General features: G+C 45.8%; 2 protein-coding genes across 2 annotated transcripts in view; both read left to right on the forward strand.

Moving 5' to 3' along the window:
* Positions 1 to 15,660, forward strand: part of INPP5B (inositol polyphosphate-5-phosphatase B) — a 43,594-nt gene that overhangs the window by 23,780 nt on the left and 4,154 nt on the right. The window contains 11 exon segments of the mRNA XM_082421893.1: positions 1,345 to 1,446; positions 2,243 to 2,357; positions 2,913 to 3,029; positions 3,696 to 3,883; positions 5,410 to 5,521; positions 7,974 to 8,083; positions 8,894 to 9,029; positions 10,611 to 10,721; positions 11,633 to 11,795; positions 12,638 to 12,873; positions 14,931 to 15,044. Coding sequence (XP_082278019.1) covers positions 1,345 to 1,446; positions 2,243 to 2,357; positions 2,913 to 3,029; positions 3,696 to 3,883; positions 5,410 to 5,521; positions 7,974 to 8,083; positions 8,894 to 9,029; positions 10,611 to 10,721; positions 11,633 to 11,795; positions 12,638 to 12,873; positions 14,931 to 15,044 — 1,504 coding nt within the window.
* The window catches only part of MTF1 (metal regulatory transcription factor 1), a 45,250-nt gene continuing 44,572 nt past the window's right edge, over positions 14,983 to 15,660 (forward strand). The window contains exon 1 of the mRNA XM_082421976.1: positions 14,983 to 15,044. The gene's annotated coding sequence lies outside the window, so the exon portion shown is untranslated. The remainder of the gene's footprint in view (positions 15,045 to 15,660) is intronic.

The raw sequence follows: 15,660 nt of genomic DNA on the forward strand, positions 1-15,660 counted from the left end.
GCTTCTCTTGTTGCGGAGCACAGGCTCTAGCCGCGTGGGCTTCAGTAGTTGCGGCACGTGGGCTCAGTAGCTGCAGCGTGTGCAGGCTCAGTAGTTGTGGCTCACAGGCTTAGTTGCTCCACGGCATGTGGGATCTCCCCAGACCAGGGATTGAACCCGTGTCCCCTGCATTGGCAGGCGGATTCTTAACCACTGCGCCACCAGGGAAGTCCCTCCCATCATTTTCTAAATGAATGATTCCTTTCACTCTTCCTTAGCAGGCATTTATTCTGTGCCTTTTCTGGCCAGGCACTGTGGGAGGTGTGGTGTAGTGGGAGTGACACAACCTGCAAATGGTTGCAGAAATATTTAAAGAGATACATGTGTGCAGAAGAAAGAGATCCTGATTTTTGCTTATCCTTCTGTGTATCCCTTGGTCATTTGGGGCCTTTGAAGAAAGTCATTTGAATTGAAATTAGTCAGAGGAAGTTAGTGTTTGGTAATCTTTTTAGGCAAGATGAGGGAAAGTTACATGAATAAAGGGTGCAGGATTCTGCCAGATCTTTTTATTATTTATTTATTTAGTTTTGAATTTTTGAATTTTTTATTTATTTTCTTATACAGCAGGTTCTTATTGGTTATCTGTTTTATACATATTAGCGTATATATGTCAATCCCAATCTCCCAATTCATCCCACCACCCCCACTTTCCCCCCTTGGTGTCCATACGTTTGTTCCCTACGTCTGTGTCTCTATTTCTGCCCTGCAAACCGGTTCATCTGTACTATTCTTCTAAGTTCCACATATATGCGTTAATATACGATATTTGTTTTTCTCTTTCTGACTTACTTCACTCTGTATGACAGTCTCTAGATCCATCCACGTCTCTACAAATGACCCAATTTCGTTCCTTTTTATGACTGCCAGATCTTTTTAAATCATTGCATTGGGACTATGACACAAAGTAACGTTGCTTCTAGGAATAGAAACAGTGAATTGTCTGAACGCTGGTGTTGCTTTCTTTCAGAAAGTAGTTACCAGGGTACTTTTCTTTTTTTCATTTCACTGGTACACACAGTAAACAGTCATTTCGTGGATTATGGCTCTCTAGTGGCCGTTAAAGCTAAGTAGGAATGTTCGGAGTGGGCCTCTACTCTTTGAAGTCATCACAAAAGCAACAAATATCACGGCAAACTGCAAGTCACCCCTTGGTGCCACATGCACTGGTCTAGGATAGATGTGACATTTCTTAAGCCTTCAAATTCCAGTCCAGAGAAACTGAAACCGAGCAGAATCAGCATCCAGTGCTTCCCCCGTCATGTCCATAGTCCTCCCAAGTGACCGATTGATTGTCTTTGGCAACAGGTTTTTTGTGGGAACATACAATGTGAATGGACAGTCCCCTAAGGAGTGCCTCCGGCCCTGGCTCAGCCATGGTATCCAGGCCCCAGATGTATACTGTGTGGGGTGAGTGCCTCTCTTCTAGTTGCCTCTGCATTTTCCAGAACGTGTAGCTGTGGTTGAAGGGATGGGGGCATGGATCTATAACTGAGACTTCACAGCAGGTGAAGGGATTGAAAAATGAGCATATGCTTAATAACAGCTGTTCCCCTGTTAGTGTGCTTCCTCCCAGTAAACAAATTTCTGGCACTATTCAAGTGATGTGCTTGGCATTTGAATGCTAATATTTAATTTTGAGTGCAGCCCTCTGTTAAGATCGGTGCACCTTGAACTGAATTTAATTACTTAGACATTCAACACTTTGTTGGTCACAAAGCAAAAATATCTTTTGTCAGGGAAGGAAGGTTAGCTTAAAAGAAAAAAAAGGCCCCATCCATCAGTCTTTTTTTTTTTCACGCCTACTATCTTGTTACCACTGCACTGGGTACTATTGGTGGGGAGGGGACAGCAAAGAAGCCTGTACGGGAGCGGAAAGGGCCTAGAATTTGGAATTTATATAGACCTAGGTTTGAACCCATTTGCCACTTGGTGCTTGGGCGAGCTAGTGATCTCAGATATAAAATGGAGACTCTTCTAACTACTTCGGGTTCATTATGAAGAAGAAATGGGCTGCTGCTTGTGAAAGCACCTGGTAAATTCCTTGACATTTAGTCCCTTGTTGCTAAGTATTTATTTTTCTTCCCTCTTGAGGGTCCTGCAGTTTAGCTAGAAAGCTAGGCCTTACACACCCAAACCAACCTGCGAATGTGCCATCTTGCACGTTACCCTTCTCTACTCTCTGACTGGTTGCTTCTCCTAATAGGTTCCAGGAGCTTGATTTGAGTAAAGAAGCCTTTTTCTTCCATGATACCCCAAAGGAGGAAGAGTGGTTTAAAGCTGTATCAGAGGGTCTTCATCCAGATGCCAAATATGCAAAGGTAAGAGAGGAGTCGGGGACCTTCTAATTTTTTGTTGCTATGCAGGGAAATGCTAAGATAACTTTTCACTTCTTCTGCGACTTTCATCAAAAGCCAGCCCTAGGAAGCAGCCGCATAGCACAGGGAGATCAGCTCGGTGCTTTGTGACCATCTAGAGGGATGGGATGGGGAGGGTGGGAGGGAGGGAGATGCAAGAGGGAAGAGAAATGGGAACATATTGTATATGTATAACTGATTCACTTTGTTATAAAGCAGAAGCTAACACACCATTGTAAGGCAATTATACTTCAATAAAGATGTTAAAAAAAAAAAAAGCCAGCCCTAATGATCCTGAGATTTTCAGTTCCAGGCCCTCTGGAAGAGGCGTCTCTGGGTGTGAAAGAGGCAGGTCTTGGCACTTGTAGGCTCTTGAGGTTATCACGGACTCACTCGGGTGATTACCCTGTGTCCTGGTGTGGAGGAGGAGATACAGTAATACTCTCAGCCAGCTTCCGGACTACGTTTCCTTTTGACTCCTAGTTAATGCCATGACTTGAATGCTTGTCTCTCTTCCAGGTAAAGCTCATCCGACTGGTTGGGATTATGCTGCTGTTATATGTCAAACAAGAGCATGCAGCGTACATCTCCGAAGTGGAAGTTGAGACGGTGGGGACAGGAATCATGGGGAGGATGGTGAGTTCCTGGTTGGCACGTCTGGCACATGGAGGGCCTTGGTCCCTAAGATTTGGACCCCACTTCTCATGATACTGTGACTGCACATGTCCCAGTTTGAGGGTGCTGGCGTTACGACGTGAACTGTACCCTCGTGATCGAGCAGGGCTAGATGGAGCAGACCATTCAGAAATTGTATTTTAGTGACTTGACGGCTGATTTGCCCAACTAGCCCAATCCTCGTGTTCACTTCACACCAGAGCCTCCAGTGGGTCCTCCCATTTAATGCATGGCATATGTTGCACAAACTATGCTGGGTCACCAAGGAAAAGAAAGAATGCTTAAAAAGAAAAAAGAAAGAAAGAATGCTAATAATAGGTTTGCAATTTTCTCTTCTTCTAGAAGCTGTTAAATCCTGCTTTTAGGTTCTACTGCGAGAGCTTAGCTTCCCATGGGGAAGGGAGAGCATGTGGTCTGCCTGTGATTTACTGAAAAGTGGACTCACCTTTGCCACTGGCCAGCTAGTCGTTCTACCTTCTTGGATGTGTTTTCCTACCTGTACAATGTGGACCGTAACGCTGCTTTGCTTACCTCCCAGGATTATGATGCAGACTAATTAAGAGAAAACATTTTGCAACCTCTCGGGTTTAAACGACTACTGGTCTTTTTTTGGACTCCCTTTCACAGGGTAACAAAGGAGGTGTGGCAGTCCGGTTCCAGTTTCACAACACCAGCATCTGCGTTGTCAATTCCCACCTGGCAGCCCACACAGAGGAGTATGAGAGGAGGAACCAAGACTACAAAGACATTTGTTCTCGAATGCAGTTTCGTCAGGTTGACCCAAGCCTCCCCCCTCTCACCATCAGCAAGCACGAGTGAGTCTGGCCTTCCACCCCGACAAGGTGCACTGGGCCCCACGGGCCAAGCTGTGGGCTCTCTGTTTCATTAGGCAGGGGGCCGGGGGAGGCTTCCCACTGCCTGAGTGGGAGCTCCAGCCAACTCTCAGTTACACAGGGATTACCTCTCTTGGAAATTTTTCGTTTCCCAACCTGCCATCTGGCAGACCTCTAGAATCTTTCTCAGACACCATCTGTTCCTGGAAAACGTGTAAGATTTATTTTTAACATGGGTCTGCCTTGATGCAGTGTCATGAGGAAAGCCACCCCAGAGCGAGCATCTCAAGCACAGGTTTAGAAGTATGTTTCAGGATTCTGTCTGCCTGTTCTCTCCAGAAGCATGTGTAATTGAGGATTGGGCTGCATTTCTCTGTCTTCACTTAGTCTTTTTTGCCTCTTGATTCAACTTTACAGAGCCGTGGTTGCAGCTGCTTGGAGCATCTGGCGCTAATTATTGTCTATTCTCTGTATTTCCTTTATCTCCAATACTTGCTCTCTGTCTAAATTCAAGGCATACTGGAATTTCAGACTTTACAGTAACACTTGGAGCATGTGCCCCTTCTTTTATGACAAGGAAGAAGCCACTGGGGCTGTGGTGTCTGCCAGGGAGTACACAGAGCCCAGCCTCTCATCTGCCTGCTGTGGTGGTAGAACTGTCTTGATTGGTGTTCTGGAAGCTGCCAGGATGGCTTCCCTTCTCCAGGGAGCCCATCAGGGACTGTGTCTCCCGTTCCGCTGACCCTGAAGCATCCTAGTTTGTGAGGTTGCAGCTTGCATGTCAGTTTGTCTGCTTTTAGCTCGTGGATGCATTCATTTTGGTGTGTGTATGCTGCCGCGTGGCTTCTCTCATGACCTGGTTCTTGGCTTCACATAAAGCGGTACTGGTCTTCATGGGATGTGCGATGTCGCCTGGGAGCATCCAGTCATCATTTTCCCAAAGCAGCAGGTGTAATAAAATACCTGTCACGCTCTGCGGAAAGAGCCAACCAATGATACGGTGGTGGTTAAAGCCAGACTCCACTGGAAGGGTTGAGCTTTGTTTCAGAGGAACTCAGCTCCAGAAACAAAGGCTGCGAGTGCGTTTTGTGCACTGGAGGGTGGGTGGAGGCAAGAGGCTGCATCGTGGCGTCATCTGGTCTAGAGTCCCTGAGTGATTGACAGGACTCCCAATACTTGACCTTTTTTGCCTCTTCCCGGGAGAGAGGTAAATTATTGTCTTGCTTTTAGATCTTATTAGACTATCTTTCCAGCCGTACAAGAATAAAATAGTCAAGGAGAACTCAAGACTGTTTACAGTGAACTCGGACCAAGATAATTGAGTAAGCAGCATGCTAGACATGGTGTTAAATGGGATGGTGAGAGGAGAAGAGACCCTGAGTAGCCGAGTCCCTTCCCCGCCCAGCTCCCCAGAGGCTGAGCCTCGGGGGCCTTTTGTCAGGAGCACACCGGATAGAGCCGGTGAAGTCCCTCCTAAACCCTGTGACCTTTGTGCTCTGTCCTCGCAGTGTGATCTTGTGGCTGGGGGACCTCAACTACAGAATAGAAGAGCTGGATGTGGAAAAAGTGAAAAAGCTCATCGAAGAGAAGGCCTTTCAAACCCTGTATGCGAATGACCAGGTACCGATGGCCACCTGGGCCCTCTTCAGGCAGCTGTCCCGCCACGGGAGGGCACAGAAAAGCCTGGCTGCCCAACTCCAGCCTCTTCTTGCTCATCTTGGGAGGTTTCCCTGAGGAGCTGGTGTCCGATCATTCCTTCCTTCCTTCCTTCCATCTGCGTTCCGCTCTCCCACCGTTGTCTGCCCCCTGGCTGTTCCCTTGAGGATTGTCTCCCCCAGGGGCAAGAGCTGCTCTCTTTCTCTCACACGCATGTCCATTCATTCAGTCATTCAGGGTGGGGCCCAAAGGGAACCAAGCCTATTCTCATAAAGAAGATACTTGGTATTTTAAAGATGATTTACTGATGTTTTGGATGGGCCTCCCACTCCCCCTGCCCCTGCTCCTCACCAGATCTGTCCAGTGTGCATGACCACTCTTCTTCTGAATGGCTGTCTTCACTTCCGACAGGAAGCAGTTCTGTATCGTGCTCTCCTCCACCATGGTTTGGGTTAGCGTTCCTTTCTCAGAGCACTAGCCATTTCCCAGGACAAGAGAAATCTGTTTCTCTCTGACCTTCTTCAGGCTACTGCTCTCAATAGATTTCGAAACTGTTCAAGTGGTCAGAGTTGTTCAGAGTGTTACAGCCCTTGTTCTTTTTAGCCTGTATCTCCCTTTCAATCATCTTCGTATTGTCATTAGTCTAAATCTTTCTGTTTCCTTTATTTTTCCCCCAGTGCAGATCAGTTGAAGGGGGAAAAAAAAAATCTCAAGTCTGTTATGTCTTTCTTTACGGAATAATCTCTTTATCGATCCATTTTTCTCTCCCACTCTTTTCCTTGGTAAATTATTCTCTTTAATTCCCATTTCAGCCTTAACCCAGTCTGTTCTGTAACTATCTATCTCTTGCCTCTGTTTTCTGGACTGCGGCATTCTCATTTCCCTGGTAGTTCAATACCATCTCCTCTTGCCTTCTTTTTTTTTTTTTTAATTAATTAATTTATTTATGGCTGCATTGGGTCTTCGTTGCTGTGTGCAGGCTTTCTCTAGTTGCAGCGAGCGGTGGTTACTCTTTGATGCAGTGTGTGGGCTTCTCATTGTGGTGGCTTCTCTTGTTGCGGAGCATGGGCTCTAGGTGCATGGGCTTCAGTAGTTGTGGTGCGTGGGCTTCAGTAGTTGTGGCTCGTGGGCTCTAGAGCACAGGCTCAGTAGTTGTGGCGCACGGGCTTAGTTGCTCCGCGGCATGTGGGATCTTCCCGGACCAGGGCTCGAACCCGTGTCCCCTGCATTGGCAGGCAGATTCTTAACCACGGCACCACCAGGGAAGTCCCTCCCCTTGCCTTCTTTTCTGGTCTTTCCTTAAGTAATAGTACCCAGTCTGTGTGTTTCTCTGCTTTCCAGATGGTTTTACGGTCTATATTTACCCATTTAAGAATCATCTTGCACTAATACCTAAATTTTTTAAGTTTCCTGTTGTTTTTTTCTGAATAGTTTTTTTTAGGGATTCACGTTTTGGGGTTTGTCAGCTGTCGTCCCCTGGATAGCTGATTCTGTCTCAAAGCTGGAGCTGACAGCTCTTCACCAGTCCACGCAATGCCAGCTCGGCGCTCCGGGGAGGAGGCGGGAACACCTATGGTTTCTGTCTTGCTGAGAAGGAGCTCTTAGAATCACTGCAGTGACAAGGGTGCTAGTTACTCTCGTAACGTGTCAGGCAGTGTTCTAAGCTGACAGCTAATCTCTGCAACAATCCTGTGAGGCAGATTCTATTATAAGTCCAAATTTTACAGATGGGGAAACCAAAGCATAGAGCTTCCCCCAGTTCATATAACTGATTTGACAAACTCCTTTAAAAAATTATTTAAATTTAAACTTAATTCATAATGGTTTGGGTATACCTCTACTATATATTTCTACATACATGGAAGTTCCCCTTTGCTTTTTGGATTGTTTCTTTCCAGACCTTGTTCTATGCAGTTCTATCCCTGTGTATAATTGGAAAAACTGTGCTACACAGATGAAGCACAGTTGATACCTGGAAGAGAAAAATCTCTATGTCCTTTGGTACCTAATCCTCCTAGGGACATCTCAGTAAGGTGGTACTCAGGCCCCTTGGATGTGGGTACACTTTCATAAAAGAGCCTTAAAAACTGTATAACAGGTGGAGGGATGGTTAGCATGCTTCTCTTCCTAGGAGTTAATTAACTCAAGATCTTACAGAATAGCTTTCTCATGGGCCTTTCCTTTGGGGTTAGAGTTCGGATTCCAGATTGGATTCCAGATTGATTTCCTTTCCTCTGCTAATTCAAGGTTTGACCTTATTATCCTGAGATTTTTTTTTTTTTTTTTTTTTTTTTTTTACTGTTATCAAAGTCCTGGGAATGCACTTTTATCACGTAGGAAGGCAGGTTAGAGGGGAAAATGCATCAAATAGCAGTTATCCTGAGATTTTTTTTTTTCCATCCGTCCTTTCGTGTAGCTGAGAGCTCAGGTGGCTGCAAAGGCTGTCTTCGAAGGCTTCAGCGAGGGTGAGCTCACGTTCCAGCCCACCTACAAGTATGACACTGGCTCTGACGATTGGGATACCAGGTAGGTCCGAGGTTGCTTCAGGGGGCTGAGCAGATGGAAACTCAGAAAGTTATGGAAGCACTTGCCCTCATTGACCTAAAGAAAAAGATAGGTTTCCTGTCACTTCTTCCCCATGTTTTGTACTCAGGTCAAACATTCTCTTAGTATCTGTTCCTTAAGCAGCCTGCCTTCATGCACGTCATCTTGTTGACTGCCTTAGCCTTTGCTTCATAAGAATTCTTGAGACTCGTTTACCTTCCAGCTACGCTTAGGGTGATGATTGCAGCAAACCGAGCTTGTACTTGGCCTTCACCTAGTAGTTCATATTTTTATTAGTGCCTGTGGGATGCCACGCACTGTTCAATACACTCTACTTGTAACCCATTGAAGTAGGTATGATTTATTATCCTCATTTTATAGATCGGGGAACTGAAACCCCCAAAATTCAAGAGCCTCCCAAGCAGGCAAGCGTAGAAACAGGATTTGAACCCAGGTGGTAGGAATTCACGAGCTGTCTTAACCACCATCTTTTGAGGACCACAGAGTCCTTCACCCTCAGATGGCTGTGACTCTTGCCTGATCCCCATAGGACAGTAGAGGGCAGAGAATCATTCTGAACGGCGTTTTGGCTCTGAGCTTTCGCAGTTGTTCGGGGTGATACCCGCAGGATACACATTACCCACCAGTGGGCCCAAATCGCCCCTGCCCTCTCAGATCTCCAGCTGCACAGACTGGAAGACTGCCCCGTCACCCCTAGCTGAGCCAGGGAGCTCACCAGGTGAGGGCGCTGCTGTGCCTGGGAGGGCTCCCAGCGTGGACTTTGCGTTTCAGCGAGAAGTGTCGTGCTCCCGCCTGGTGTGACCGGGTCCTCTGGAAAGGGAAGAACATCACTCAGCTGAGCTACCAGAGCCACATGGCCCTGAAGACCAGCGACCACAAGCCCGTCAGCTCAGTGTTTGACATCGGGGTAGGTGGGCAGCTGGTGCCTCTGTGGTCATCGTCCTCTAGGGAATTGGTTCCCACAGCTGAGACCACTTTTGTCTTTCTGGTCTCCTCCTCCTACCTTGAGTGTGAGGAAGCTGTTTAAATTTAATTCATAATTGTTTTGTAGACTTCTACTATATGTTTCTACATACGTGGAGGTTCCCCTTTGCTCTTTGGACTGTGTCTTTCCACACCTTTTTCTATGCAAATGTGTGTCAGTATTCTATACATAGCATAGAGGAAGTTTCTCCCTTTTTGTAAAAGAGATATATCATGCATATTGTTCTGAGAACATCTTTTTCCCCCACTGGCTATGTTTTAAGAGATCTTTCCATGTCAGTAAAGGGAGCGCTCCCTCCTCATTATTTTTAAGGGCTGCAAAATATTTCATAGTACGGATGAACCGTAATATATTGGGGTTGGCCAAAAAGTTCCTTCGGGGTTTTCCATAAGATATTATGGAAAACCCCGAAGGAACTTTTTGGCCAACCCCAATATATATTGATCATTTAAGTTGTTTCCAAAATGTTGCTATTGTATTCATTGCTATAGCGATCACCCTTCACATATATCTTTGCGTACCGTTGTGAATATTTCTGTAGAACGAAATTCCTAGAGGTGAAATTAGTGGTTCAAAGAAAAATGTATTCTAAATTTATCTGAGTCTGCTAAATTATCCTCCCGACAGTCCTTACCATTTTACACTTCTACCAACTCTGGATGAGCTTGTGTTCCCACAGCCTGGCTAATACTGGATTTTATCAATCTTTTAAATGTCTGCCGACCCAGTGAGCCAAAAGAGAAAGATACTCCATTATTTTAGATTACACTTTCCTAATTACTAGTGAAGTTGAACATCTTTTTTTTTCTGTTTCTGTAATCCATTTTTTCTTTTTTTTTTAATCAAAGTATAGTTGATTTACAGTAAGCATCTTTTTATTTATGTATTCTCCATTTGTATCTCTTCTTCAGTGACTTCTGTGTTTCTTTATATTACCAATTCTCAAGGGTGCAGGTAGAGGCACATCAGAATCTACAAGGGTGTGGGTGGTTTGCAAAAAGCCTAATGAATGTTATAGGTAAGGTTTTATTACTGGAGAATGACAAAAATTGTAATTCAAAATAAGGAAGGGAAGGCCTGACAAAATCTTCTTGGCTGATGGAATACAGGTTTTAAAAAGCCTGAGAAATGCTGCTTTAAATCAAAGCCCTAGAGAAGCTCCTCACTGCAGACCTGTTGGCAGCAGCAAGCATAGCAGAGCCAGGCACTGGGCGTCTTTCTGCCCTGGGCGTAAGACCCAGCAGAACTGCCAACCAAGCTTTCACTCCCGCATCTTTTTTCTGCTAATCAGGAAGCAGTTGATTTTACCAGAAGCTTTGCCTCTGGGGCACCCTTCTAAATCTATTGTTAATTGGGTTCTTTGTTCGTTAATTAAATCTATTTAGTATTCACTTTCTGCTTTGCTATCAACTGCTATTTCCCAAGGCCATGAATGTCCTCTAAACTGAAAAAGAGGACATGGGCAGAAGCCAAAGCACTCAGTCTCTGCTCTTTCCCTTCCAGGTGAGGGTCGTAAATGAAGAGCTTTATCGGAAGACTCTGGAGGAGATTGTTCGCTCCTTGGATAAGATGGAAAATGACAACATTCCTTCTGTGTCCCTCTCCAAGCGAGAGGTAGGAAGGACGTGCTAAGGCATCAGGCTCTTCTCTTCACAGAACGTAAATCTCACCTGCTGGGGCTCAGAATTCCAAGAGGCACCTGTCAGACTACTGGACTCTAGTCTTGATCAGCTGCTTCTAGATAAAGTGAGGCTGATGATGCCAGCTGACAAGAGAGGGGTTGTTGGTTCACCTCCTGATCTTCTAAACCAGAAGCCTGTAACCTTTTGTGGCTCATATATTTCACCCATACATGGGCCATCCATGAGTTAAATAAGGCACAGAGGATCCAAAATGTGTTTCATTTGATCTTAGTATAGCTGGTGTGTGTTCTTGCACTGGGTTTGTCTTCCTACTGATGCTTTGCTTTGAGATAAAATTGAGTCCAGAATTTTGGGTACGTATGAGTTGATGGGAAGGAAGGCAGTATGGAAAGGTAATGGGCATTGGGAGAAGTCAAGTTAGGGCTAAAGATGTTTCATAGATGTGCCATAGCATAGATCATTCAGAACTGACTGTACCAAAAAGTCAGTTAAATGAGGACTTACGGTGAGGGTGTTTTTAATGCCCTAGATGTCCAGCTACTTGGAAGGAGGAGCTTGATTTTCATGTTTGGGAGTGGAATGTGTGAAGGGTGTTTTGGATATGGTCTTTGCATATAGAAGATTTAAACTTGGATTCTGTTAGGAAATTTATTTATAAAACAACATGAGTTTTTTGAGTTTAGGATTTCTGAGTTAAACACAGACAACTGGTCTTTCATGGTAGCTGTGACCTCCCAGGTAAATACTTAAAAGCAGAAACATGATTTGAAAGAGATGGTCCTTCGTTTTCTTTCCAGCAAGGGCAAGGATTGCCCATTTGGGGTGGCTAGGCAGGTTGCCACGGAGCGGGCACTGGTCTGACTGGTCCTGGCTTGTTCCCAGTTCTGTTTTCAGAACGTGAAGTACATGCAGCTGCAGGTAGAGTCCTTTACCATTCGGAATGGACAAGTACCGTGTCAGTTTGAATTCATCAACAAGCCTGACGAAGTGTCTTACTGTAAGCAGTGGCTGAGGGCCAACCCCAGCCGAGGGTTCCTCCTGCCAGGTAAGGCCTCCGTTCCCAGGTTCCTGGTTGCTGGTTTGGGGAACACCCTACCCTATCTTTGCTCATTCTCCTGGAATAAGCTTTTTGTGTCTGAGTGTTTTGTTGTCTGCTTGAACATTTTTCAAAGCCCTGTGGATGAACCATCCATAAATAAAATATAAAATAGTAAGGAGCATGAGTTCAGTTTCAAAAGCATTCTCAGTCATGTGGATGTACCACAGTTTCGCAGGGAGAGAAGACACAGGAGTGCTGTAAAGCAGGTGTTGCTGTTAGAGGAACCGTTTTCACCCTCTGTCTCATTATAATCAACTCTCAACTGTCTGCTCTTGTGGGCAAAGGTAATAGGGTGGTCATCCAGAAGAATTATGTCTGGCCCTAGAATGTACCACCCGCGTCTTGCCCCCAACTTCTCCTTGGCACTCTGTGTAGTGCCATGAGGCAGAGGGGTTAAGCCTGTCTTGTGGACAGTTCACAGTCTGATAACGTGCTGTATTTTCTACTGGATAGGGTGTCTTCATCTGAGCTGGCTCAGGGCAAGCTCTTTGAGCCACGCCTTCTTATTGTATTAATCATTTCTAGCTTGAGCTGTGCTACTTAGAACACGAGTTTTATAGCAGTTACCTATTCATGTTCTTGTTTACTGTTTTCATATTCCCCCTTGGACCGTAAACTCCTTGTTCACGTGTCTTTTGAGTGCTGAGCGTGTAAATTCTTGTTGATTGGCTGATGCCTCTTATTTTCTCCCCTAACCCTGTATACCTCACCCTCTTCCCGCTCATCTTCTCTCCCACTTTCCTCTTGGCCTTCTGCCAACCAGCATTACCGTTTACGTGTTTTTTCAGATTCTGCCGTTGAGATTGAATTGGAGCTCTTTGTAAATAAGACCACAGCTACAAAGCTCAACTCGGGTGAAGACAAAATCGAGGACATTCTCGTTTTACACTTGGACAGGGGAAAGGATTACTTTTTGTCTGTGTCTGGGAACTACCTGCCCAGCTGTTTCGGATCGCCCATTCACACGTTGTGCTACATGAAGGAGCCAATCTTGGACCTGCCGCTAGAAACTGTTAGAGAGCTGGTGAGTTACCTGCCGCAAGGAAACATCCAGAACTGTGTAGCAGCCATGCCAGTCAAACAAGATACTCCCGTGCCTACCTTCCCAGGGACCTGAGGATTCTTTAGTCTCCGTAGAGTTTGCTTACTCTATCGGTTGTGTATTGCTATTTAACAGACTCCCTGATATTTTTAGTGGTTTAAAACAGCAGCAAGTTATTGCTTCTCATGACTGTGAGTTTCCGGTGTGGCTCTTCTACTGGTCTCGCCCAGGCTCATTTGTGTGGTTGCAGTCAGCCGGCAGCTGTGATGGCCAGAGGGTTCAAGGAAGCCTCCCTCACTTTCTTGGTGTTGGCGGCTCACTGGGCCGCTCTCTCAACATGGGCTCTCGTCATTCAGTAGGTTGGCCCGGGCTTCCCTAAGTGGTAGCAGGAGTTTGAGAGCAGAATGTGTAAGGCTCCTTGTGGCCCAGGCTCCAAAACTCGCATGGTACCACTTCTGCCATATTTTATTGGTTGGAACAAGTTGTGAGGTCAGCCCAGATTCCGGATGGGGAAAGACTACCTCTCGATGGGAAAAGCTGCAAAATGTTATTGCCATGTTTTTCGGTCTTTCATAATAACATATTAGAGAAACTCAGCCATAGATACTAAGATGATGGAATGTGTCTGGCCTGTGATATTATTCCTTTTTCTGTTTTTTTTTTTTTTTTAATTATTAGCGCCTTTAATGATTATTTATTTATTTATTTGGCTGTGTTGGGTCTTCGTTTCTGTGCGAGGGCTTCCTCTAGTTGCGGCAAGCGGGGGCCCCTCTTCATTGCGGTGCGCGGGCCTTTCACTGTCGCGGCCTCTCTTGTTGCAGAGCACAGGCTCCAGACGCGCAGGCTCAGTAGATGTGGCTCACGGGCCTAGTTGCTCCGCGGCATGTGGGATCTTCCCAGACCAGGGCTCAAACCCGTGTCCCCTGCATTAGCAGGCAGATTCTCAACCACTGCGCCACCAGGGAAGCCCGTTTTTCTGTTTTAATCATCATTTGGTTTATCATCCTAACTAAATTTTCTGAGATCTAAAAGGCTCCTATGCAGACTTACAGATATTGAACACAAACTTATGGTTACCAAAGGAGAAACGTGGCGGGGAGGGTTAAATCAGAAGCTTGGGATTAACATACACACGCTACTACATATAAGATAGATAACCAATGAAGACCTACTGTATAACACAGGGAACTCTGCTCAGTATTCTGTGGTAACCTATATGAGAAAAGAATCTGAAAAAGAATGAACATATTGGGAATTCCCTGGCGGTCCAGTGGTTAGGACTCAGCACTTTCACTGCTGAGGGCCCAGGTTCGATCTCTGGTGGGGGAACTGAGATCCCACAGGCTGCATGGTGTGGCCAAAAAAAAAAAAGAATGAATATGTGTATATGTATAACTGAACCACTTTGCTGTACACCAGAAACTAACACAACATTGTAAATCAACTATACTCCAATAAAAATTTTAAAATAAATAAATAAAAGGCTCCTCTGGAGACAATTCTAATACAAGGGAGCTAGTCTGGAGCAGATTTTTGGCAATAGGTATGCTTTCCTTTTTCCTCCATTGCATTTTTTAAATTCAGGGACTCTTGAACTCTGTCCTCTCCATTATATAGATGAAAACAGAGGCCCAGTGAGGGGAGTGATTTGTCATGGGTCCCTGGCGAGTTAACCCTGGACCTGGACCTTGCTTTTGGGTTTTTGTATTCCCACGTCTCTGTTCTTTTTTCACCAGACCACACCATTTCTCTGGTTTGGACAGTGAAGTGCTATAGGCAGGGTGTTTTTCTAAGATGATGCATATTTCACCTGATTGAAACTGCTTGCCATAAGCCACTCCCGATTCTCAAAAGTCACCCTTTGTACCTTGATCATGTCACCTGATTTCATTTTTGCCTGCTGAATGTTTGCTTAGGGACATCAAAACGCTTCCCTTCTTCCATGGGTTTGCTGTCCCCATGTCCTGCATTCTCCTGAAGCCAGCCTGGCAGAAGCTCTATTGGTAGCCCTTCTGATCATGCTTTTTATTTCTTTTCAGACTCTGATGCAACTTCAGACTGAAGATGATGGGAGCCAGTTGGAAAGACCCATGGACATCCCCAAAGAGCTGTGGATGATGGTTGATTACCTGTACCGAAATGCCATCCAGCAGGTAGGTGGTGGTGAAGCGGGCACACCTGGCAGAGGCCATGCTGCCTTGAGAAAAAGCATCAGCCCTGAGAACTTCGGGCATAGAAAGCTTTTCCCCTGCAGAACCTGTGGAAAGCTGTTCTTACCCCGGGGAGTGAAGGTCAGTAGGTTCACTTTCCACACCCCTGTGAGGCCCTGCTATTACATACAGCACTTGATTCCTCCCAGGGGAGGCAGCCTCACACAGGAGGGCTTTCCCAGCACAGCATGTTCCCTCCCCGGTCCTCTGGGGTCCCCCAGGTGGAAACCCTCTAGAGCCTTCTCAGGATGTCCGTCTGCTCTCCTTTGCGGAAACTCTCGCCAGCTTCTAGGAATGGGAGGGGCGGCTAACTTGTTGACAAGCCAGACAGGCAGGGGACCAGTGGAACTCCCGGGGCCATGACTCAGGAAGCCTGATTTCTAGAGTGGGTTGGGCAAGCTTTCTGAGATCAGATTGGTCAGTTTCACTGACTCATTTATCTGGGTCCCAGGGAGATAAATAGAAACTCTGATCTACCACAGCTCTGCCACTTCGGAGCAACATACATTCTTAGGATACTCTCTCTCCACTTTTCCCCTCAGATTTATTGAGCATTACG

Source organism: Balaenoptera physalus (assembly GCF_965194825.1).
Source record: "Balaenoptera physalus genome assembly, chromosome: 1".
Taxonomy (NCBI): Eukaryota; Metazoa; Chordata; class Mammalia; order Artiodactyla; family Balaenopteridae; genus Balaenoptera; species Balaenoptera physalus.